This window comes from Python bivittatus, unplaced genomic scaffold, assembly GCF_059951505.1.
Source record: "Python bivittatus isolate LINGU-HERP-01145 unplaced genomic scaffold, Pbiv_v1 ctg000660_np1212, whole genome shotgun sequence".
Taxonomy (NCBI): Eukaryota; Metazoa; Chordata; class Lepidosauria; order Squamata; family Pythonidae; genus Python; species Python bivittatus.
This window is the reverse complement of record NW_028277092.1, coordinates 1522583-1546434: the sequence shown is the minus strand read 5'-3', so window position 1 is coordinate 1546434 and position 23852 is coordinate 1522583. Positions and strand designations below refer to the sequence as shown.

At 49.9% G+C, this 23852-nt stretch overlaps 1 protein-coding gene across 3 annotated transcripts in view; it reads left to right on the top strand.

Moving 5' to 3' along the window:
• The first annotated feature begins 658 nt into the window (after positions 1-658).
• Positions 659-23852, top strand: part of ATG2A (autophagy related 2A) — a 43751-nt gene continuing 20557 nt past the window's right edge. Inside the window, exons 1-17 of one of the 3 annotated variants that reach the window (XM_088151056.1) lie at positions 694-1007; positions 5845-6007; positions 6152-6304; positions 8482-8587; positions 9347-9500; positions 9652-9780; positions 10834-10930; positions 12332-12493; positions 14523-14665; positions 15475-15550; positions 16585-16840; positions 17897-18047; positions 18705-18806; positions 21246-21413; positions 21509-21746; positions 23068-23170; positions 23322-23484. In XM_088151056.1, the coding sequence (XP_088007182.1) occupies positions 837-1007; positions 5845-6007; positions 6152-6304; positions 8482-8587; positions 9347-9500; positions 9652-9780; positions 10834-10930; positions 12332-12493; positions 14523-14665; positions 15475-15550; positions 16585-16840; positions 17897-18047; positions 18705-18806; positions 21246-21413; positions 21509-21746; positions 23068-23170; positions 23322-23484 (2535 nt within the window). In that variant the 5' untranslated portion in view covers positions 694-836. Of the gene's footprint in view, positions 1008-5844; positions 6008-6151; positions 6305-8481; positions 8588-9346; positions 9501-9651; positions 9781-10833; positions 10931-12331; positions 12494-14522; positions 14666-15474; positions 15551-16584; positions 16841-17896; positions 18048-18704; positions 18807-21245; positions 21414-21508; positions 21747-23067; positions 23171-23321; positions 23485-23852 lie in introns of those variants that run through there. The other 2 variants (XM_088151057.1, XM_088151058.1) reach the window with 2 other exon arrangements.

Genomic DNA, 23852 nt, shown 5'->3' with positions numbered 1-23852 from the left:
TTAGTCAAGGCTACAATGGCGCTGAGTCATTTGTGGTAACCACCAGACTGTGTGTCGGTGTGAAGCCGGAATCCGGTTTTATTATTTTGGGGACTGGATGTTCTGCAATGGCAGCCCTGTCTTCCGCCAACCTGGGTTTAACATGTTGTGTGAACTCAGCCGCTGAGCAGCTGACATGAGCACCCGGCTACAGTGGATGCGCTGGGCTGGTCCTTGCTCTCCCTAACAACGTTTCCCGTTTTTCCTCGTTTTTTGACAGTCAGGATGGCCATTTGGGTAAATCATTTCAAGTTTTTTGCTGTATTCGGAATTGATCACTTTCATCCTGCCTTTTTGCAGCTCTTGGAAGCCTTCAAGGTCAGAATGATGACCGTCTTTAAGAAGGGAAGCTCGCAACCACTCAGGCCAAAGGCCAAAAGCCAAACCTTCCAAATTGCACCACCGGTGCTCTGAACCGCGCTCTTCACGAAGAGCAAAAATCATGTTTTCTTCGGGAGCCCGGAAGTGCCTTCTCCTACAGGCGATGGGCTGCTCTTCTATGTTTTGCTTCTAGTGATAAGGGGAACTTCTTTCGCGCCCCGCCCCCCGGTGGTGTGTTTTCATCTCCTCGCCTTCAGGTCGCCGCCTCCTTCGCCTACGTCACCCGCGGGTTCTGCCGAGCGACCAATCAAGCGAGAGCAAAGGGGTGGCGCGGCCAATGAGCGACCCCGTCGGCCAGCAGGTCGGGCCTAGAGAGCAAGAGAAGCCGGGTGCGGAGCCGGGGAGTCGAGTGATCGCGCCGGCCGGGCGAAGTGCCGCGGGCGGCGGCCGCCTCCTCCGACAACGCCGCCGTCATCATGTCCCGGTGGTTCTTCCCGTGGTCAAGCTCGATCAAGAAGCGGGCCTGCCGCTACCTGCTGCAGCACTACCTGGGCCACTTCCTGGAGGAGCGGCTCGGCCTCGAGCAGCTCAGCCTCGACCTCTACGCGGGCGCCGGCCGCCTCACCCGCCTCCATCTCGACGTCTGGGTGAGCCTCTTCCCGGCTGGAAGGGAAGGGAAGGGAAGGGAAGGGCAGAGAGCGGGCGCCTCGGCTGGCTTGGCTCCCGCTCTCTCACTGGCTTCCCGGGCAGGCAGAAAGCCCACCGGTAGAGCTTCCGCTTTTCTGCTCGCGGCCTACCGAGCCCTCCGCCCCTTCCGCCCCGAGGTTTCCTGGGATTACAAACCCCATAATCCCCCCTTCCAGGAGAGGCAGCTGCCTAAGGGGCTGGGAGTGAGGGGGGGTGTAGTGTCGACTCATCCAAGAGGTGGTTGTGTTGGGGATACACAGGAAGGGGTGCACCAATCCATGGCATATAGTGTTTCTCAACCTTGGCTGCTTGAAGATGGGTGGACTTCAATTCCCAGAATCCCCCAACCAGCAAGGGGGATTCTGGGAGTTGAAGTCCACCCATCTTCAAGCGGCCAAGGTTGAGAAACACACTGCTCTATCATATGCCTGTAGATACAGAGATATATTGAAGTTAAGGTGTGTGTAGAAATCTGTGTGTGCATGTTTTGTACATGTGTGTAGTGGATTTATTGAGGCAGAGATGTACACTCATACAGTACAATGAACACAAAGTGATAGATTTGTTGGGTATCTGTGTATGGAAAGCTATAAAATACTTATATATATGGGTGAGTACAGATGCGTATAGCTTTTTAGAGAGAGAGAACAGCTGTGTAAACACCTGCACCTTGCCTGGGGTATGTATTCTCACAACAGCCCTGTGAGGGAGAGCAAGAACTCACACACACACCCCACTGGTACCTCTCACAACAGTCCTGCCGGGTGGGTTTCCCTTGAAAACCCATAACGGCTTTTGCTAAAAGGTGGAGAGTAGTTGGATTTTTAGCGTGCCTAAAATCTCTTCCCCACAGCCCTGTGAGGTGGGAGAGGCTGAGCCCAGGAGAGAGATGGTTTGGGCTGAGAGAGGGTGGTAAGACTCCGGGGGGGGAACCCCTCTTCATTCTCACAACAGCCCTGTGAGGCAGGGGGGTCTGGTGGAGCTGGGCCTGCGGCCCTCTGTGGACCATGATGTGCTCTGCTAGGAATGGGCTCTGAGTCTCAACATGCCGTTTTTCATGGAGTTTCTTCAAAGTTCAAGGTATTTCCTGTTTATGGCAGCTGCAAGAGAACAGCGGGGCTGGGTTTATTTGAGGGTAGTGGTGCGATCCGGGCTGCGTTCACTACAGAGGTTGCAAAGACACGCACACACGGTCTGTGCAAGAATCCAGCAAAAGGAGTCCCCTGCCTCTTATTCTTACAATTAAGATGTTTTTCCTAATGTTCAATCAGAACTCAACATGAAAGGAAAGAAAAGAGGAGACATTTCAGTGAAAAGCAGCGCTTGGCTCCAGCTCTAACCAAGCCTTTGACCAACCCCCCCTACCCCAGCATCCTCCAAGCATTTGGACTTCACTTCCCAGAATCCTTAGCCCTCTGGCTAGCCACTGCTTCCTAGTTGGCTGTTTGCTAGCAATTCTGGGAAGACACCCTGCCCAACCTGGTGCTCTCCAGATATGTTGGACTTCAACTCCCAGAAGCCTTAGCCCATCTGGCTAGCTACTGCTTCCTAGTGAGCTGCCTGCTAGGGATTCTGGGAGTTGAAGTCCAATATAACAGGAGGTTATCCGGTTGGGAAATGCTGTCTGTGCGCTCCGCAATCAGTCTACATTCACCCAGTAAGCTTAAATCAGGGACTGAATGAAGCCATTTTCTGAGTCTGGTCCATACGCTACACCCTAAACTACCGCAGTGGGTTGGGTTTACTCTGTAAATCTGCCTAAGACCCTGACCAAGGTTGACCTCGACCAGCCCCAGCGAGATGGCTTTGAGGTGTCTGAGTGTATTGGAGAGTTGGAGAAACTTAGTCCAGCTTCTCCAACTAGTTACAAGCTGATCTAGCAAATCATGAACTAAGTAGGTGCTCCTTATCTGTTTGGCCCTTTGTACTCTTTCTGGACAGTGAGTTTATTTATGGGTTAGATCCGTTCATCTCTCGGTTAGATTTCTACTCTCCCTTTTGTACAGGAGCTCAAAGTAGGGTACGTGCCAGCCCTGCTCTTTTTTTCTCCACCACAACAGCCCTGTGGGGTAGGTTGGGCCGATGGGCTTAAAGTTCCCCAATTAACTTTATGAGGCTGAGGATGGACTAGCACCTGGGTCTCCCTGCTGGTTGTCCGGACCTCACAGGCTGTTAGGTTGGACAAAGTGATTCCTAAAATACCTTCCAAGCATCTGGGGCAACAGGCTGAAACTTCTTGGGAAGTTGTTGTGCGGAACAGCTCTCGTAGAACTGCAAGCTCGTAGAAAGGGCTGCTGGTGAATAGGGAGCAGAGGGTTGACCTGAAGGCGTCCATCTGGAGAAAAGGCTTTCCAAACACAGGGCCCTCAACCCTAATCTGGGTTTGCATTATTTGGTCAATGAGTTGTGTGAACCCAACGGGCATTGTTTTGCTTGGGAATCTGTGGGTCCACCAGCTGTGGCATAGGGAAATGTGTGGACCTGGTCTGTATGGCCATTGATTTCCTTGGCTCTGAAAAAGGGGTCAACTGAAAGAGAAAAATGGGGTCTCTTTCAAAGAGGCATTGAGCACGAGCTGCCACTGCCTTCACTCTGACGGGGCCTTCTGTGAAGTAGGGATGTTGTTAGAGCTTCATGGGAAGGAGAATCTCGTGGAAGAAGGAAGGAGAAGAAGGAACCCCAAGTGTTTCTGATGTGCCCTAAAAATAAGGGGAGTTGCTTGTGCAAGCTCCTTTCTTGCCAAGAATGACTGGAGCATCTTGGCTTCCCATCCAGATCATGACCCCCCTCCTTCTCAAAGTTAGGGACTTCCAAAAAAGGGTCAGTTCTTCTGCCCCATAACAGCTGCTTCTGCACTGAGGCTCTTGTGTTTCGGGTGAGGGAGATGGCAGATGTTGGGATGTGGTGGTGCCAACTGTGGAACAATTAACCTGACGAAACGGGAAATTGTGATTTGGTGTGTCCAAGGTGGAAAGGGGAGGCGTTGACGTGCTCCAAAGTTCCTTGTCTTGCCTGGAGAAAGGCCTCCCAAGTATAATTATCTGTGCAAGTCATCCTCCTCGCCTATTTTTAGGTTTCCAGAAAGAAATTACAAGTGGCGGCCTGAGGATAGCTTGGGGTTAGCAGGACTGTGTCCTGGTGGCCTTCTGATTCATTTGAGAAGACGGGGTATTAATTAGCTCACGTTCCTGCTTCTCCCCAGGCCCACCTCCCTTCCCCTGGCTGCATTCTGGCACGGGGCTGGATTCACGGCCATGTTCGCTCCATACGTGAACTCCAAACTAGACTGGGTTACAGGTTGGCGTGATGTGTGAAGCCTGCCAGATTCTAGCAGAGAAGCTGAGAGGGGTGCCTTGCTGCCCCGTTTCCCGTGGACAGGGTGACCTGGCGCGATTCAGCTGCCCCTTCAGCCAGCCCTGAGCACAAGAAAAACAAGCATCTGATGGAGCAACACTCCCAGAAGTGTCAAGTAGCTGGAGAGGAATTTGGGATGTTTGTTTTTATAGAACCGACTCATGCGCTCTCTTTCCACGTCACTGTTGTTGTCTCACTGCCTGGTTTTGAAGTGACTGCAAAAACGGGATGTTGATGTCTTTGCCCTCAAGGAAAGCCAAATGTGTCTGTGCATGGAAGAGGTGATTGGCCACCAAAAGAAAACGCCAGCCTGGAGCAACAGCTGCAAATTTGGGCCTTTGCTTCTGGGCGTGTCTCAATTTATATTTGTGGGCGCCCAAGATGATTGTGATCCTTTTTCTCTGAGCCAAAGCCCTTCTCTTGCTATGCAGCAATAAGCTTAACTTGGTTACTCAGTTAACCCATTTTCTGGGAATCATAAACAAGGAGGTGGAGCTTGCACAGCGTGCCGAGCCACGTGCAAAAATAGCACTGCTGAGCTTTGTACATTGTGCAAATATTCACTGCCGTGCCTTTAACAGAACTGGTGGAGCTTTTGTGCAAATCTAGACATAGTGTACTTTTTTGGTTTTAGCTTGATGAGTTATGGGATCTCAGCTGTGATAGTTCGTAACCAGAATTTATTGGTTGGTTTTCTGGACCAACCAAGCCAGTATTTTAACATTCCTTTAGAAAACAATAAAAGTCATTTGTGGTCTGCTGCCTGTTTACTATTAGAAGTTTCTTTGTTACAATTAAAAATCATCCCCTTGGTCAATTTTTCTGTGGAATATAGACAGTGCTCAATATGATTAAGTACTCCGCTTGCTTTCATGACCCTAGGGAAAAACACAAGGGAGCAGAGTCTTGCTTCCTATGGTGGAATATTTGAAATGTTCCCAAATTTGTTCAGTGGACTATTTTGGGTGAGGCTTATTTTATTTTGGGCTATCTGTGCCAGGCACTTAATGAAAAAGATGGGTGTCGTGTCAAGTTTCAAAGAAGATGCCACCAGCTCATCTTTGCCAGGTATCTAGCACAGTGTTTCTCAACCTTAGCAACTTTAAGATATGTGGACTTCAACTTCCAGAATTCCCCAGCCAGCTCCTTAAAGAAATCAGTGTGTGTCCCGCCTTACTGAAATAACCGGATGGTCCCCTTTTCTCCTCTGGTTTCTCTTGTGTCAGCGTTTGGTTTATAAGATCTGCAGGGCACAGATCATATCATGATGGTCATTGATGTTGCTGGGAGGGGGGACAGGAAACGGCAGCCCTCCGTGTGACACATTTGAATTCCTCTCTGCGTCCACGTCTTCTGTATCTTAGTAGGATGTTTTGCTTGGATAAATTTGGGCCCGCTCTCTGCTGTTTGACCACCTCCCGCTGCCTTGTCTCCCCTTTGCAGTCTGTGAATGAGTTCCTGGAGTCCGTGGGGGCCCCGCTGGAAATCCTGGATGGCTTCATTGACAGCATTGCCGTCACCATCCCCTGGTCTGCCTTAGTCACTGAGAACTGCACTGTGGAAGTGAGCGGCCTGCAGGTCACGTGTCGGCCCAAATATCGTCGAGGTGGGAGCCAGAGCGGGGAACGGGGCTGCAGGGAGAGATGCAGAGCTGTGGGGGCCTGCTGGTGGGGAAGGGGGGTCCTGCTGCCCTAGCAGCTCCCTTGCCTGTGTGTCTGACCTTTCCTTCCCAACCCTTCTTCTCCCCCAGCGAACTCTGGTTCCGAGGCCCAAAGCTGGGCGTCATGCATGACCACCAGCATGCAGCTGGCCCAGGAGTGCTTGAAGGAACAGGCTGAAGAGCCGTCAGATGCCACCCAGCCCCTGGAGGGCCTGGAGATGTTTGCCCAGACCATTGAAACAGGTGGATGTGGGGCTAAAGGGGGGAGGGGGGGGGCTGAGAAAGGAGTGGAAGGAAGAGACTGAAGCAATCAAGAGACATAGAGTGGGTGGGTCAGTTGGCAGCTCAGCTCGTAGATGGCAGCTCTGCCCAGGTGGAAGGAAATGGGGAAGAAGCCTTTCAAACCATCCAAAGAGACTTTGCCTTGATTGACTCACTTAATTGACTCAAGTGGGAAATTCCTCTTATTGTTTCCAAGGTTCAGTATTTAACCCAGATGAGGATTAAAGAGACCTGGCAGAACTCTGTAGTTCTGGCTTGCCCAGCCACGTGGGGCTTGACCAAAGGGGACAAAGGCCTCGTTAGAAGCGCTTTCAACCCACGCGCAGGCTCTGGCTGGGGGATGTTGGCCTGCTCTGATTTCCATCTCTGTTTTTTTAAGGGTGCAGAGGGGCATCTCTTGGTTTGGTAACCTCTGCCTAGGGATTTCCAGGGTGCTGCTAAAGGTAGGGTTACCAGATATCTGAACAGGCAAAGGAGGACACCGACAGCTGGAAACGAGGACAAATTGGGGGTGGGGGGAAGTGGACACACTGTCTAACTTTCTTGGTATCCACAACAAAAATTACAGCAAAAAAGCTGCAAAAAGAAAGTACTTAGGCTAACGTGTATGAAATTACTTTTTCCAGCATCAGAAAGACTGGTTTTTCAGTAGCAATATTTTTTCCAAGAAATCTTTATTTCCAAGCATATAGACTAACAATAATATAGAATCAATGGCGACACGCTTTTCGGATTTCACCATAGAAATGTATGACAGGTCGTGTAATCTCCAGACGGCAGTGATCATAGGTTTGAAAGAGCTGGGTTGAAGCCGATGGCTGGAATGAGGAAATAAATTAAATAGCATAAATCTAGGCTGTTGAGGCTGTCAACAGACAAGGCAAAGAGAAGCAGACAATTTACAAGGTTGGATCACACGAAAGCTTGGATGACTACTGTTGTGAAAACAGTCCAAACAAAAAAAGAGAGAGACATTCAAAAATCCAGACAATATTTGATTTTAAGACTATTCTGCTTGACGGAGGACGTGTGGACGAAAAAGAGGGCGTGTCCTTCTTTTGCCTGATATCTGGCAACTCTTTTAGCCTAAAAGGTCCTTGAAAAGAATTCACATTTCCCCACACTGCCCTGATTATGCAGTTAGCCCCATTTTCTGATTGTTTGGTGGTCTGAACCAACAATTATCCACATAATCTGGGTTTGCACAACCTACCAGGCTGGGGGTGGTTGGCCAGTTGCTGGTTTGGTGTCCTGTGAATGCAAGCTGGGGGGGTTGCATACCCAGCTCATGCAGAGTGCTGTTCAAACCAGGTCCTATGGCTGGACGCTTCGGAACGTTTGTAGACAGTGTTGTCAGTGTGCTAAGCTGAAAGCCATGGTTTAGGACAGTGTTCCTCAACCTCAGCCACTTTCAGGTGTGTGGACTTCAACTCCCAGAATTCTGGGAGTTGGTCCACAAATCTTACAGCATGCTGGCTGGGGAATTCTGGGAGTTGAAGTCCAAACATCTTCAAGGTTGAAAAACACCGGTTTATCCTGTATCTTTCCCCCATTCCCAACCAGTGTAATAAAAGAGGGGTAAAATAAGAAGACCCTGAACAGTAGCATCCTGGACATGAACCAAGGGTTGGAGTGAACTTGTGGTAACTCACATGCCCCCTTGAACGTCCTGGTCTCCAGGATGGGAATCCGGTGGAGGTCAGTTTCCTTAATCCGTGCTTCGGATTCAGGAGTGCCTTGAAATGGCTACCAAACCAGGTTATGGCTTAGCATGAAGTGCAAACTGTGCATTTGGTTTCCCAGCTTTCCATCTCCCTGTTAGGTCTTTTCGGTCTTGGTCCAGAGTTGCTATTTCACAGCACCGGGAGCAAGCGCTGTGAAGTGTGTCTGAGATGGAATCAGAGAATCAGAGAAGGCCTGGGGTGGAATCGTAGGATCTCAGGGGTCGAAGGACAGTGCAGGAATTCAGTCTCAGTGGTGGCCCCCTCCCCAGAGTGGCAGCCCAGCTGTGGTGCAAGGAACATCCGTTATTAAGAACATAAGAGGCAACGGGTGTCCTGGGCGTCGAAGGGTGAAGAGGGCTTGACTTTCCGAGCTCTGCAGCCCAGATCATCCTTGGCATCTTGTTTTTCTCCCAGTTCTGAGAAGGATCGAAGTGACCTTTCTGGACACGGTGATACGTGTGGAACACACGCCCAGAAGTGGGGAGGCAGCCGGTGTGGCCCTGGAAATCCACATCAAGAGGTCAGCTTTTTTCCTTCCCCGAATGGGCTTGCTCTTTTGACTTTTGGGGGGCTCTTTTCTGGGGGGAAGCATCTCAAGAGTTTTTTTTTAACTACTTCAAGAAAGGCACTGAGCAAGAAGGGAGGGACACTTCTAGGAGCCACATTGGCTGGGGGATTCTGGGTGTTGGAGCCTCAATGCGTCTGGAGGGCAGCATTGGGGGAAGATCATATCTTGGCTACCTGTGGAGCTCCAATAGGGAGGTTAACTGCAAAACCCGGTGCGGTCAAAGGGCACCCAGGGGCTGCTAAGCAGTTCTGGTGCCCCTCCCTGGCTCAGGTGAGAATGATCTGGTTCATCTGTTGTCCTAAGCCATTGCTTGCTTAACCTGTGGCCTGTAGGATAAGCAACAACTGGCCAGTTTCAGGCAACGTGTTCAATCCCAAACCCTGTTTTTTTACACCCCAAGGTTGAGTTCACACAACAGGTTTAGCCAGAGCAGTTCACAACCGAGTGGCTGCAGTTGCACGCCATGCAAGGCTTGGCTACTTTTCATTTGGGTTAGATTGAGGGGCAGGCAGTGTTGGGAGAACCCAGCCTGCCGGGTCAGGTTTCAGTTTAATGTCCTGGGCGGACCCAGGAAATGAGTCAGTTCAGGAACTTGGGTAGGCGTGACGGGTGAATGCAGCCAATGCCTGCCCCAAACCAGGAATGACTCGGCTTCGTATGGTGGGAAATGGCTGGTGTCTTGTTCTGAGCATCCCCCTCCTCCCTTTACAGGTTGGACTACTGCGATGAAGTGGTGCGGGATCCTGGGCAGGCGCTACCAGTCGACATCCACCAGCCTCCGCCCTTTGTACAAAAGTTCCTGCAGCTGAGCGGCGTCTTGCTTTACTATGAGGAATTTGGTGAGGGCAGTGCCCGGGGCCCGAAGGTATGGCCTTGTGGGAGATTCCCTTCCCGTCGGGGTGGGAGGGGTAGCTGAGGGTCTGCTGGAACACTTGTCTGTCCCTGTTGGGTGGCAGCTGCGGTGCTGCGAGTCCCCTGCGCCGTATTTAGGGAAGTTTGATCTCCATTTTACCCAGGAGGCCGAGCTGTGCGATTCCCCCAGGGAAGAAGCCGGACCCAGCCCTCTGCTTCAGATCGGAAGCTGCTCCGGGTACACTGAGATGAGGATTAAGCTCAAGCAAAATGAAGCCTTCCCTGGAGCCAAGGTCATTTGGGCCTGCTCAGTGATTGTTGGATACCTCAGGACAACTTGGGAACGCGATGTGCAAAACTAGGGTGTTTGTTGATGGCGACTTCTGGTCTGCCTTTCTGCCAAGAAATAATGATTTCAAAAGTTCTCCCTGTTTTATTTTACCAACCCTGTGAGGTAGGCTAAACATAGCGAGGGAGAGATTGGGCCTAAGTGGAGTCAGGATCTCCCCTGGGTGAGTGCGGACTTGGGGCCAGGTCTCCCTCGTATAAGTTGAACTGGCTTTCCCTAGGTTAGGCACCCTGATGCCGCGTATTTTAGACTGGCTCACGCATTGTAACGAGCCATAATTTGTTTAAACCTGGGTTGTTGAATAACCTGGGTTGTTGAATAAATAGTAGCTTGCACAAACAAGCCATCTCGTAAGGATGGGGGTGGTTCAAAGGAATTTGGAGCTCACCTCATGGAAGGTGTGAGAGAGCCGTTAAAGGAGCGACACGGAGAAGAGATGACCCAGTCCAGAAATTAAAGGAAGCATGAGAAAGAAGCTCAAAATAACCCCCCCTTGATGTTGTATAGCAGTGTTGTCCAAACTTGGCCACTTTAAGATGAGTGGACTTCAACTCCCAGAATTCCCCAGCCAGCCATGGCTGGCTGGGGAATTCTGGGAGTTGAAGTCCACTCATCTTAAAGTGGCCAGGTTTGGACAACACTGTTGTATAGTATAACAGGAGAGAGAGAGAAACTTTCAAGATTGATGTCAACCCTTCTAGGTAGGCCAGGTCAAGAAATAGACATAGGAATGCTTTTTTTTTTTAATCTTGAAAGTATGCAAATCTCTCACTCTGTGGTTTTTCTCCTGAATCCATGCTTTGTTTAGCATCCTGTGTACAGAAAGAAGATGATTCTTCTTTACGGGAGCTAGGCTGTGGGGTCAAGGGGGAGAGTGGCACCGAGAGCAGACCTCTGGGCAGAACGCCTGGATTTGTCCGTTTCCTATATCGTGTTCTCTACCTGAATGGGCAGGGAGCTTCTCTTTGAAGTGGAACGTGGTTCTCTCCCCCTGCAGCTGGAGCTGGATGGAAAGATCGGATCACTGCACCTCCTACTTGCCCCTCAGCAAATTTTGCACCTGGCGGACCTTCTATCATCCCTGAACCTCTCTGGTGAGCAATGTGGTCCCTCAGGAGGGCTGGAAAAGCCAAGGTGTAGATGGTTGAAGGCCTCTGGCTTTCGAGTTTTGTGGTAGTGCCCCCCCCCCAGTCAGATTGGCTTTCTGGAGGACCCTCTCATGCCCCTAGGCCAGTGTTTCTCAATCTCAGAATCTTTAAGCTGTGTGGACTTCAACTCCCAGAATGCCCCAGCCAGCGATGCTTAAAGATTCTGAGATTGAGAAACACTGCCCTAGGCCCTTCACTTGAGGAAGGATTCAGGGACGATGGAGCAGGAACAGAGGAGGCTGGGGGATCAGGGCCCTGGAAACGATGAAGGGAAAGGAAGAAGCTGGGCATGAGAAGAGGAGACAAACACATGTAGGTTAGAGGAAGGCAGACTCCGGTTTAACATTAGGAGGAACTTCATAACAGTCAAAGCAGTTTGGCTTTAGTGTGTTGGGTGAATCCAACCTCTTTGGTGACTCCAGGAGTTTTGTGAATCTGGAAAATGTGACAATTGTGCCTCTGTGTCACTGCGTGGAGAAAGGACTGAACGGGATGCCTTGCGGGCTGTGTAGAGTTCTGTGGTTTGGCCCAGAGGACCTCTCCGTATTCAGTTCCTGTCTGGCCTCTTTTTTTCTGTGAAGTCCGTGGGGTTCTCTGAGCTTGGCTGTTTTCTTGCAGACGTTTCGTTATCCGGCTGGATCACATCTTCAGTGCTAGAAAGGAGTGGGGTTTGCTCTCTGTTTATATACAGTAACTTGCTCTGGCAGTGTTGGTGGGGGAGTAGTTTTTTCCTTGGTAGTTCCTAGATTAGGCTGTTGTTTACTGCTTGATTGTTTGTCTGAATTGGCAGTTCCTTGATTAGAGTATTGTTTACTGCTTGATTGTTTGTCTGGTGTTAATCCCTGCTTATCTGGGTGTTGATTGCTGGTGAGGAGGTGTTCTGGTCTTTCTGTTTCCTTTTTACTGTCTCTTTGTTTATCTCCATGTGCCTGTTGGTGGCCGCCTTGTCTGAATCCCCTCACATTTTTGGATTTAGCCTGCTCTAAGATGCTGACAGTTTCCCTATTGAAATTGCGGATAAGTCTGTCCATGTATTGTGAGATTAAGGAGTTTTCAGCGTGTCTTCTGACTGCTAGTTGGTGTTCATAGATGTTACCTAGTCGGGTAACAAAACGTCTGCAAGAAAACAACCACTGCCTGATTGTTTGTCTGGTGTTAATCCCTGCTTATCTGGGTGTTGATTGCTGGGATGAGGTGTTCTGGTCTTTTTGTTTCCTTTTTATTGTCTCTGCAACTTCAACTTCTGAATGACTGATTCAAAGGTATTGCGATGCCAGATTTCTCCTCTTCTTGGAGGTTAACTTCCCTCACCCTTTTTCTTCTCTCCTCTCCCCCCACCCCGCAAAGAATCTGGCGTTCTGCAGGAGCAGCTGAGCAAAAACCGCCCTCTGGATTCGGAAGATCTGAAGTTGATTGAGCAAGACCTTAGCCAGCAGCTGCATTCAGGGTTGGGATCAGCTACTGCACGTCTGGAGGGGTTGGCGGCTGCTGCTGGAGTAGAGAATGGAGGTGATTCCTGGGAACAGAGGCTTTGAGCCCTAGGGAGACCCACCTCTCCTTTGCTGTCCCAGACTTCCCCCAGGATCAGGAAGAAGCAAGGAGAACCCTCTGCAGTTCTGTCCAAGTGATTTGGGATATTTTGGTTCTCAAGATCTGGTGGCCCCCTTCAGCACCTTCTCCCCCCTTCTTGGGTGGGAGGGTCCCAGCCATCCCCCTCCCCAGTGCTTTTCATAGGGAGGCTATGAAAATGGCCACCAGCGCATTAAACTGTTGCAGGTCTACATGCAACAGTTAACAAACTTTGCAGGACGGCCCACCTGTCCCCCCCTTTAGGTCTGAGCAGTGTTCCCCCAAGAGCGCTTGTACTTTGCCCTTCACAGCTGTGGCTGGGGAAAAGTCAGCCTTTAGAAGGGGGAATACAAAAGGTTTTAAATCCAAAACACCCTATTTTAAGCCCCAAACAACTGTTCCGGCCTCCCAAGGAGACTTTGAGCCTGAAATGGATGTTTTTGAGCTTGAATTCTTCCAGGATTGGTTGGACCCCTTCTAGTATGGTTGGAACACCCTGTCTGGGAGTCGAAATGGGATCGTCAAGCGCTCAAAGCGTTTTGCACACCCCTCGTCCCTCATCCGCACTTCCTGATTGAGGGATGAGAAAGGGTTTTGCATCCAAAGATTTATCACAGGGATGGGCAACCTCCAGCCCTGGAGTCTGCAGAATATTTCCAGACTCTGGATTCCCCAAATAGGAAGCCAACAGAAAGTATAGCATAAATTGTAAAGTGGGCATGTTGAAGTTTAAAAATGAAGAACTGCTCCGTAATTCCCCCCCCCCAGAACTCAGCCTACCCACGTGTGAACTGGGCCCACCTGCTTTATCCCCCACTCTCTCCAATGTCCTATTTCAAGCCTTTAGGTTCCCTTCTTCACTGTTCCCCTTGCAGTTCCTGTTTCTGCAGTACGGGCAAAGAATTCCCTACCTGTGCTTCATGGCAACCAAACTGAAATTATCCCACTCTGCTTTCTGTTCTGGATTCAGAGAGGGAGCTCTTTCCCCCCAACCTCTGGGGAAATAAGCCTTGGGTTCCTGCCACCCCTGATCAAAAACGACCCGAGTAGCCAATTATGGAGACCATCCTTTGAATTAAAAATCACATGGAGCCTTTCCTCATCTGGATGTTCTCTAAAAGGATGGGCATCAATTCCCAGAATTCCCTGCCCATCCTGGCTCTTACTAAGGATTCTGGGATTTGATAACACAGGTTAAAGAAATTACTCAGTGCCCTGTTGGAAATAATTACCTGCATACATACCCAACATGCTAGTCCCTTTGAGGGTAAGTGCCAATAGTGCAAAAGCACAGGAAAGGCATAAGTGGTAATAAGCAAAAGATACCAAAGCAGGAGTTAAGATAAAATCTTAACAACTTTTAAAATATAAATACAGTTATAAATAGCTATAACATTTTAAACAATAATTGAACCAAGAATGCTTTTTGTATAGATCAGAAGCCATTGAAGATTTTTCCACTGTAGCAAATCTTGAGTGCCAGTAGAAAACCAGGGGTTTATGGCATAGTGTCTTGGGCAAATCGCAACCAATTCTGGTTCCCTAATGAACTCCAGCGAAGCCAACCATGAGTTAGTGAAGTGTGTGAGTTCTACTACCTTTGATCCTGGAAATAGCTGATAACCATGAGGACTAGGAACTTGTGTTGACAGCTGTATACAGCCAGAAGTTGCCTTCCTGGTTCTTGGCTCTCACCATGTCTTGAGGAAGTGATTTTCTGAGCAGGCAGGACTGGGCTAGGCAGGGCAACAGACGTCTTTGGTACAATCACCACTTAGGTCTCTCTCTGCTGTTTGACAAATCCACAAGGAGTGAGGAACCTACACCCACCCCCTGGTTTGGGAATTCAGAATCTAGAAATGTTCTGCACTCTCCACGTGTCCAGTGTCCTCTTTGAAAGACAGGCTGAACTAGCAGATGTTAAAACCTGTTCCCTCTCTCCCCACCCCCCGCAACAATTTCTCTGCAGAAATGTTCTTCTCCATGGCCCCCATGATGAGCAGCGTAACATCTCTGCGTTCAGTCAGCGACCTCTCAGAGCTTGATCTTGATTCCTCCATCCACAGTGGCATTAGCACAGGTCCCTTGCAGCCTCCAGCCTTTACCCCGGGGGTAAGAGCCTCGTCCAGCTGCTTTCTTTGGTGTTGCAATCCTTAAACAACATCGTTTTTCTCAATTGTTTCTAAATGCACTATGCACCTTGGTGTTGATTCCCCTTCTCCAAGGCGCCTCTGTGTATCTCCCATGCTTCTGGCTGGGGAGAATGGGAGCTGTAGACCAACCAGCCAGAAGGGCTCCAGTTTGTAAACGCTGGCACAGTTGGTGCTTGTCAAGTCCACGATGTCCAACTCTCAGTTCTGAAGCATTCTTACGCAACCAGGCTTGGGTCAGATAAATACTTCTTTATTAAGAGGTACATGTAGCTTGTAAACAGAACCTTGCTAAAACTAACGCCTTGGGTAAACCTCCCTCTATTTATCCCCCCTCCCCTTATTGCTGTTGTTGACCTCTCTCCTTCCTCCCCGAGCTTCATCCGGGCTCTTTGGGCCCCAGCTGCCTGGCTGGCAATCAAGCCAGTCTAAATTGCCCATATATGGTTAAGCTGCTTCCCAACTCCCATTACAGCCATTAACAGCCACCCCCCCCAAGGTACAAGTGGCAGAAACAAATCAATCCAACTCCCAACGAATGCAATACAATGGAAAACAACAACAGTTGGGTGATGTAGGTTCCGACAGTGCTGCTGGTTGTTTTTTTTTGAGAATTCCCACTTTTCTGGTTATAGATCCCAGTTTTAGCTCTCCTTAATATTTCAGACTCTTCCTCCTTCTGTCTCTATAATCATGTATCATATATCTTCTGGAATAATGCTGTTCCATCACCAACACTTTGCTCTTTCCTCTGTTTCTTTCACTCCACAGCTGATCTTGGGAAGCCCCCGGCGTTACAGACGGTTGCCTTTTGCCTCAACCCTGCCAGGTCTCAATAAGATACCAAGTAAGGTGGTTTTCCTGGAATTTCACAGAGAGTCTGGGAAAAGATGGGGGGAAAGTAGGGGGATTGTGCAATGATTTTTCTTTGTTTCATTCTTGCGGCCAGGCTGATGTTGCATGAAATATAAACATCCTTTTTTTTTTCTGATAGAGGGATGGTGTTAAAACAGTCTTCCTTAAGCAAGCAAGGGCTAGATGCTTGGGACAACTTGTATCACTTAGCAAGATGAGATCAGATTAGGAAAAGTTGGTTTCAGAGAGAGATGGAAGATGGGTTTGGCCAATTTACTTCTGAGAGCCCAGCGTGGGCTGCAGAAGTCTGGTTTAAACTCCATCCTCCTCCATGTCTCTGTGCAGAAGGATACGGTGACCCATTTCTCTCTAGCTGGCTCCACCAAACTGCTAGACAAGGCTAAAATCGGGTTGGCTTGTTTGTGGTTCGGAATCGTATGCAAACTCAGCCCTTCTCATAGCCTGTGGAGTGAACATCATGTCAAATCGTAATGCGGCTTGTGCATTTGAGCATTGTGTGTTGAAAGAACATAGCCGCTGTGATTTGTTAACCCAGGTTTGGGGATAGTGTGTTGTGCGAAGGCAGCATTTGTGTCCTCCTGTGTGGAGAACAGTAATTCCTCTGCCCAACCTAGGGGAGATGTGCATCGGAAGAGCCCTGAGCCACGTGGGGGATATGACGAGGCTCAGTGCCCCCATTTGGAGCCACAAAGAAGGGATTTTGAAGATGGTCCAACTGCAGAAAACAACCTGGAGATTGGTCCCACTGCTCTCTGTAGCCCCTCCCAAACCCGATCCTTGCTTTTTTCTCCTGGGCAGGTCCTTTGGCAATTGTAAAAACGTTTCTGTGGGCCATGTAAATAAAAAGGATGCTCTAAATCTCACAAATGTCCTTTTCTCTTACATAGAAAGAAGCTGACCCCCTCCCATTTTCCACACTGTCCACAAATTTCTTCTCAGCTTCCTCTTTCTACACAGGGGTTGGCACTCTGCTCCAGATTTCTTTTTCCTTTCTTTCTCTTTCAGGCAAGGCTGGCCACTTGCCACCCCCCTCCTTGGAGAGCCAGCGCCCTGAGATGCTGGTGCGGGTGACTGTCGGGGGGCTTACCTTGACCCTGCTCCATCAGCCTCCAGGGCTTTTTCCGTCCGAGGTCCTCCCTCTCCTGGTGGCTCAGCGCTTCTTCTCCCAGCTGGGGGGCCTGAAGGACTCTGCTTTCGGGGGCCGGGACTTCCATCCCCTGCGCCAGTGCTTCGAGGGGGCCATTCCGCGCAGCCACGTCAGGTGGGTCTAGGGAACAGGGGCCACCCGCTGTTTCCCTCTGGCCAGCCGGGGCCAACTTTCTGCTTTCCTCTTGATGATTTCTGGCCAGCCAGCTGCTGACCTGATTGGCGGGGACCCTAATCCCCCTTCCAAGTGCCAGTGGGAAGGCAGTGATCTGCAGGGGGCTGCTGTGAGGAAGGATGGGGAACATGTGTAAGGGCTGCCCCCTGGTCATTCTGGGAGCTGTAGTCCAGGTGAGTTGAAAGACACCAGTTTGCAAAAGGTTGCCTTTCGAATACAGGCTGTGATGTGACCGTCACTCTTGTTCTGAGCTGGAACCCAGCATGTTGAACGAACCAGGCCACCCCATTAAGTCAGAAAGGCTGTTGGTTATTTGTTTGGGCCCAGCATGTTATGTAAACCCAGCAGTTATTCATTTCACCTGGCTTTGAGGTTTAACATGGTGCAGATGCAGCCACTGAATCATTAGATCAATGTTTCTCAGCCTTGGCAACTTTAAGATGTCTGGACTTCAACTCCCAGAATTCCCCACCCAGCATAACTGGGAGTTGAAGTCCAGACATCTTAAAGTTGCCAAGGTTGAGAAACACTGCATTAGATAAATAAATCCATGTGAGCAGGGAGGTTCTCTGCCTGAGCACAGGAATACGGAATTTGGAGACAGGAGCCCTCCAGTTCCACACATTCTGTCCTTGAGTACAAGTAGTCCCCAGGTCCATTCCCAAGATTACAAGTAGTCCCACGAGGTCCATTCCCAAGGTCTGTCCTTAAATCGAGTTTGTACGTAAGTTGGAACAGTATTATTGTATAATATTGTATAAGTAGTATTGTGTCATGAACTCGAACCATTGTGGATTTAACTCAAATTTTGCTACAGTAAGGCTCCGTTCTTAACTACAGGTCGTCCTTCAACTGGGCGTTCTTAACCCGGGGACTACCTGTACTGCAGGGCGTTATCCTCTCCCTAGAGAGAACAGGCAGGGTTTCTTCCTGCTCTTAGGTTTGCCCCATCTGCCTGGCTCTTTGTTGGAGGTGCACGCTCTTCCTGTCTTCTAGGCTCACGGCGGCCGCGGTCCAACTCACCTGCGAACGCAAGACTTCTCGGCAGCTCCATGGACTTAACTGGGACGCCTCCTTCGGCCTTCTGGAGATCTTGGAATGCCTCTGGCCAGCGGGCGGCAGAGCAGGAAAACCTGAATACACTCAGGTGCGGAGGGGGGAGTGTCTCTGGAGAGAGGGGCAGCATCCCCAAGGCTGGTGGGGTTGGGGTGCTTTCTTCCTGGAAGTGATGTAGGAAGATGTTTAATCAATAGAGTACAGGACATGCTGGAAGTTTAGGGGTGGGGCTTAGATCCTGCCGTCCCAGCCCCATCTTGACTTTGTTCACCCCCCGATAAACCACCCCGAAGGAGGAAGGGCTGCGTGCTTTACCCGGGTGAGGAAAAAAGGCAGGTGAGGATGTTGGCGGCAGAGGTCGTACTAACTTTATTGCCAGTTGGAAGCCCCTTTTGGACTTTTTGCAGGAGACAGAAAAAAAATGAAATTATGATTTACGGATTTGATGATTAGTTAAAATAATAGGTTACACAAAACATATATGTTAAGATGTAGTTTTAGAGTAAGAAGTCGCTATACGATTTATCTGTGTCTGCTGTATAGGAAGTCGGAAATCATTCTCTTTGTAATTTTTCCTTTTTTCCCCTTTTAATTTTCATCACTGTTGTATTCCTTCTTTATCTCTAGCTTTCTTGTTTTCTACTTGTCTCTGATGATTAGTTCTTGTTTGCTTTTTATAACTTAATAAACGTCTTATACGAGCAGAGGCCATCTTTCCAAAGCTGATTTTCCGTTCTCTCTGTTGCAGCTGCTGGTCTTTCCCACCCCGGGCACCGTTCCCTACAGCCAGTCGCCTCAGCCCTGCGCACGCATCCACGCCAAGCACTTGGAGAAGCTGCCCCCCTCCAAGGTTTGCATGCCAGTTGGGGTGGGGTGATCGGGGTGGGGGTGGGAGAGATTTGCTGTGCATGTCTGAAGCAGACCTACTCAAGCCCTGGAGGGTCTGCATCATGAAAGATGCTGGCGGTGTTCGTACAAAACAAACAAAACACGGGGGTGTCACCAAGCGTGCAAGGAACAAGAAATAGAGGGGTCATGGCATTATCGAATGGCCTGCTCCTGAAAACGTTTCAAGACAACATAGTAAACCAGTGTTTCTCAACCTTGGGAACTTCAAGCTGTGTGGACTTCAACTCCCAGAATTCCCCAGCCAGCCATGCTGGCTGGGGAATTCTGGGAGTTGAAGTCCACACAGCTTGAAGTTCCCAAGGTTGAGAAACACTGTAGTCAACTGTAAATACCTTGTTAGCCAGGGGGAGCACGCAGTGGCAACCAATCCTATCTGTGCCTGTCAAAGTCCTGCCAAGGGTTTCCTAGGTTTATAAAACCGTTGTGTGACAAGTCTGTTGCCATCAGCGCAGCCTGGAATCCCAGGAACACACCGATTTGATTTGCCCACACCATGGTGAGTCTAACTATGGTTTGGAGGAGCTAACTCATCCACCAGCGTTTACAAACTGTAGGGGCTGGGTTGTGCCACGCCAAAACCAACAAGCTTAGCTCAGCACGTCAACTCCCCTATTTATAAACCACAGGCCCATATTTATCCTGTAGGTGATTTAGCTGTGGCACAAAGCAAAGCATTTCATTCGGTTCTGAAAAGCTGCTTGAGCTCTGATGTAGGAAGAGACTTGGGTGTGTGAAAGTTCATATTCCAGCCCCCAGCTGTTTGGGTTAAGGGTTGTGGCAATGCAGCCAGGGAGACTGAGCGGGTTTGGACAGGAAGTTAAACTGCTGTGGTGCTTTAAGGCTTCAGGTGTCTGGTCTGTAAACCTAGATCAGGGTGAAAGAGTAGTTCTTCTTTTCCCTCTCCAACCCAGCCCACATCCTGATTTGCCGGTTCCTGGGGTAGATAAAATGCAAGGTAGGTTTTCCTTAAGGTTTAACTCCTTCATCTCACAATACATGGACAGACTTATCCATAATTTCAATTGGGAAACTGTCAGCATCTTAGACCAGGCTAAATCCAAAAATGCGAGGGAATTCCAGGAAGCTTGGTATTCAGACAAGGTGGCCACCAACAGGCACGTAAACAACTATTCAAAAGAGACAGTAAAAAGGAAACAGAAAGACCAGAACACCTCCTCACCAGCAATCAACCCCCAGATAAGCAGGGATTAACACCAGACAAACAATCAAGCAGTAAACAACAGCCCAATCTAGGAACTACCAAGGAAAAAACTACTCCCCCACCAACACTGGCAGGTCATGCCGCAGTATATAAGCAGGGAGCAAACCCCACTCCCTTCTAGCACTGAAGATGTGACCCAGCCGGGTAACGAAACGTCTGCAAGAAAACAGCCAAGCTCAGAGAACCCCACGGACTCCACCGTTCAACCCTGAGCTACAGAGATTGTCTTCGATTGGTTTCCTTAAGGTGGAACAGCAATCGGGAAATCATCTCGCACAGAAGGAAGCAGAAAGGTGCAAACCTCATGGCTCATGATGGTGGTTTTCATAATGTGAAGTCATTTCATTATCATTGTCTCTTGATTTACAACCAGAACAGCAGCCACAATTGCAGAGCCATTTTTTTGTGGCCCTGAGTCTCTCTCTCTCTCTCACACACACACACACACAGGAAATCAATATTTTGCTTCGTGTTATTTTGAAGCAAGAAACACAAAAAATTGCTTTGTCACTCAACCCCCAATTTAGCAGAGCAGGAATCCAAGTCCCTTTTATTAAGTGCAGGAAGTATTAGAATCTGGCTTAACATCTGATCTTGCAGTCTTTTATTGATGCTCCATGACTTGGTTTCAGGTTAAAGTGCTGAAAATCATTTGGCTCTCAAAAGGATTTGGAAATAGGTCCTCAGAAATGTTTTTGTCACTTTAGCTTTCAGACCAAAGAATTGATCCTGTACCATGAGTAAAACTGGAGCCCTGAGAAATTCATAGGTCCAAGATAGAGAGATCTCTGCCATCAAGGAGCTTACAATCCAAGGGAGGATGAATAGGGGCAGAAATCTAGACATGGGTGGAGGGCAGAGGTGTAGAAGGGCTACCTGGAGTCTTCATCTGGCCCATTAGCATCTTTCTATGCCTTCCCCAGTGTGAGCGGGCCAAAACGTGCGCCTTTTTTGCGGATTGAGGGATTTGGGGCTGACGTAAGGCATCAATTTTTCCTCTTTAAAACTGGCTCTCAAATGAGCCAACCCCTTGGAAGTTTAGACCAGTGTTTCTCAGCCTGCTGGCTGGGGAATTCTGGGAGTTGAAGTCCACGCGTCTTCAGGTTGCCAGAGTTGAGAAGCGCTGGTCTAGGCTGACATCTTGCCCCATCCTTGCAGAGTTGCCTTGCCAAAGTTGCCTCTGCCAAGCTGACGGTGGAGCTGGTGGTGGAGCTGGCCGAGTTCTGCTCCGAAGTGGACCTGGGCACGCTGGATCGCCTCTGCTCCCTGCTGCAGCCTGCCATGGGGCCACCCAGGCCGGGCGGCTATCCTCCAGAGGGACCCGTGGTAAGGGGGAGGGGAGGTGGCCGGCTCGAGATGGCAGCGCCGTCTCCTTCCCCACTGAGGTTTTCTTCTCTTTCCTTGCCCCTTGCTGGTGCCAGCCAGGTTTCCCCCCGGCTGCCAGATGGCAGGCCAGCGTGCAGCTGGGGGCCCCCAAAGCCTCCCTGCATCTGCAGTTCCCCATCCCGGACCTCCGAGCCTGGCCCGAGAGGCGTCCCTGGGCCGAGAAGGCGGTGCGCAAGGAAAGCTTGCGGCTGGACCTGGCCGGCATTGAGCTGCGCGTGGATTTGGAGCCAACGGGGCCCACCCAGTTGGAAGTCACCTTGGCCGACTTGCATGGTAAGAGACGAGATGGATTTTGTTTCTTCCCAAAGATCCTCCTTCCCCAGGAGGAAGTTACGAAAGGGCCAAGGACAGATCTGCTGGGACATCTTGGACTAGCCAAGCCCCGTAATCTCTCGCCTTGGTGGGGCAGAATACTGTAGACATTCTAAGGCTTAATCAACAGGCACCGTAAATGTTGGTGTCTTTCACGGAGCATGCTTAACCCGATCAGGGAAAAACCCAGTGGCCACTTTGACACAACATGACAAATCTGGCCAGTTTTAGATTTTTGTGGCTTAGTGTGTTGTACAGACCCAGCCTGCTTAGTTTGCTCGTGGTTTACCACACAGTGCTGTAGAGGGAAGAGGGAATAGCCTCGAAGGACAGGAGGAAGAGCTGCTACCAAGGCAATGCTCAGATAAGCGGGGCTTGAGCCCAGTCCAAGAAATTAGTTTGAGTAAACGTCTCAGATAGGCCCCCTCCCTAATTCTCATGAAGATAAAGAGAGGGAGAGGGAAGCGCATTCAGACGCACAAGATTCTGTTACTAGAGCTGTTACAGTCAAAGTAGTCCTGGCCTACATGGTGCTGGTTTCTTAGTCTGGCTTACCTTGTGGGGCTAACAGGTGTGCATAATGAGTCCATTTAGGAAATGGGTCCGTTTAGAAAGCAGGTAAAGCATGATGTGTGAACACAGGCTAATGTATTGGGCTCCTTGGGAAGAGAACACCAAGGTCACCCCCTCAAATCCTGAACTTGGTCCTCTCTAGTGCACTAACTCTTGCTAGAAGGTGAGCAGGCTTCACAACAGGCCCTCACCACTGTTGTGCCATCTTATTTTATTTATTTATTTGTTTATTTAAAAGATTTGTATGGACGCCCATCTTAAAACAGCTCTGGGCAGCTCACAACAATAAAAAATCCCAAACTATAAAAACCACAACCAAAACCTGGCGCCTCACCCATCCCCTTGGGATGCCTCAGCAACCATCCATAGGCTCCCACCGCTCTATCCCAGCGCCTGAGTGAAGAGCCAAGCCTTGATGGCCTTCCAGAAGGCTAAAAGGGTGAGATGGGAGCCTCCCGGGTCACCGGGGGAGGGGGTTCCATAAGGTTGGGGCAGCCACGGACAAGGCAGGCTTCTGAGGTCCTGCTGGATGGCAGCATTTCAGGGAAGGGACCTGGAGCGTGCCTACTCTATTGGCTCTGGTGCAACAGGCAGATACCCTCAGGGAGAGACAGCCCTGCAAATACCTTCTGTTGCATCGAGGGCTGGAGGAGGCTGCAAGGCCTCTGATGTGCAGGAAGCAGGCATGAACTGTCCCGTTATTCCACAGGCATCTACGAAGATGGGGAGAACCCGTCGGTGCCTTGCTTTCGGGTGGGCAAAGCCCCTGACTTGCTGGCCAGAGGCGTTGGGAAGAAATATCTCCTCCCAAAGTAAGTCTGTCATGAGCAGAGAAGATAGGGTTTTGCTGTTGCAAAGAGAGGGGGGCTCTTGCCCATGCCTCCACGGCTGAGATTACAATAGGAGGAGGGATGGTGGTGGAGACCCAGGCATCCCTGCCCAGCGCTCTCCTCTCCTTGGCAGACTCACCCTGACCTTCTGCCCTCCACCCACGGAGGGCCCCTGGGATTCGGTGCTGGCAAAAGCTGAAGAGATGGAGCTCTCGACGGTTGAAAGCCCCTGCGAGCTGAAGCAGCCAGAGCCTTCGCCCTTCTCCTCCAAGCGGACGATGTATGAGACAGAGGAGGTGTGAAGCTTTCCAGCCGCCCCATCCGTTGGGGTCAGGAGGCAGCGGGCCAAGGAGGTCTGCTTTAGCCCAGAGATGCCCAGCCAGAGGATTGGGGCTACAGAAAAGCATCTGAAAGCTGAGATGGCTGTGGCAACAGCTATTCAATAGAGCAGTGTTTCTCAACCTTGGCAAGTTTAAGATGGGTGGACTTCAACTCCCAGCAAGGCTGCCTGGGGAATTCTGGGAGTTGAAGTCCACCCATCTTAAACTTGCCAAGGTTGAGAAACACTGCAATAGAGACTGGGCTCTAGTAAGAATGACTTTTAATTGCATTTCAGTGGAAAGGAAATCCAAGTGAATTCTTGCTCTGGCCTCACCTACTCCTT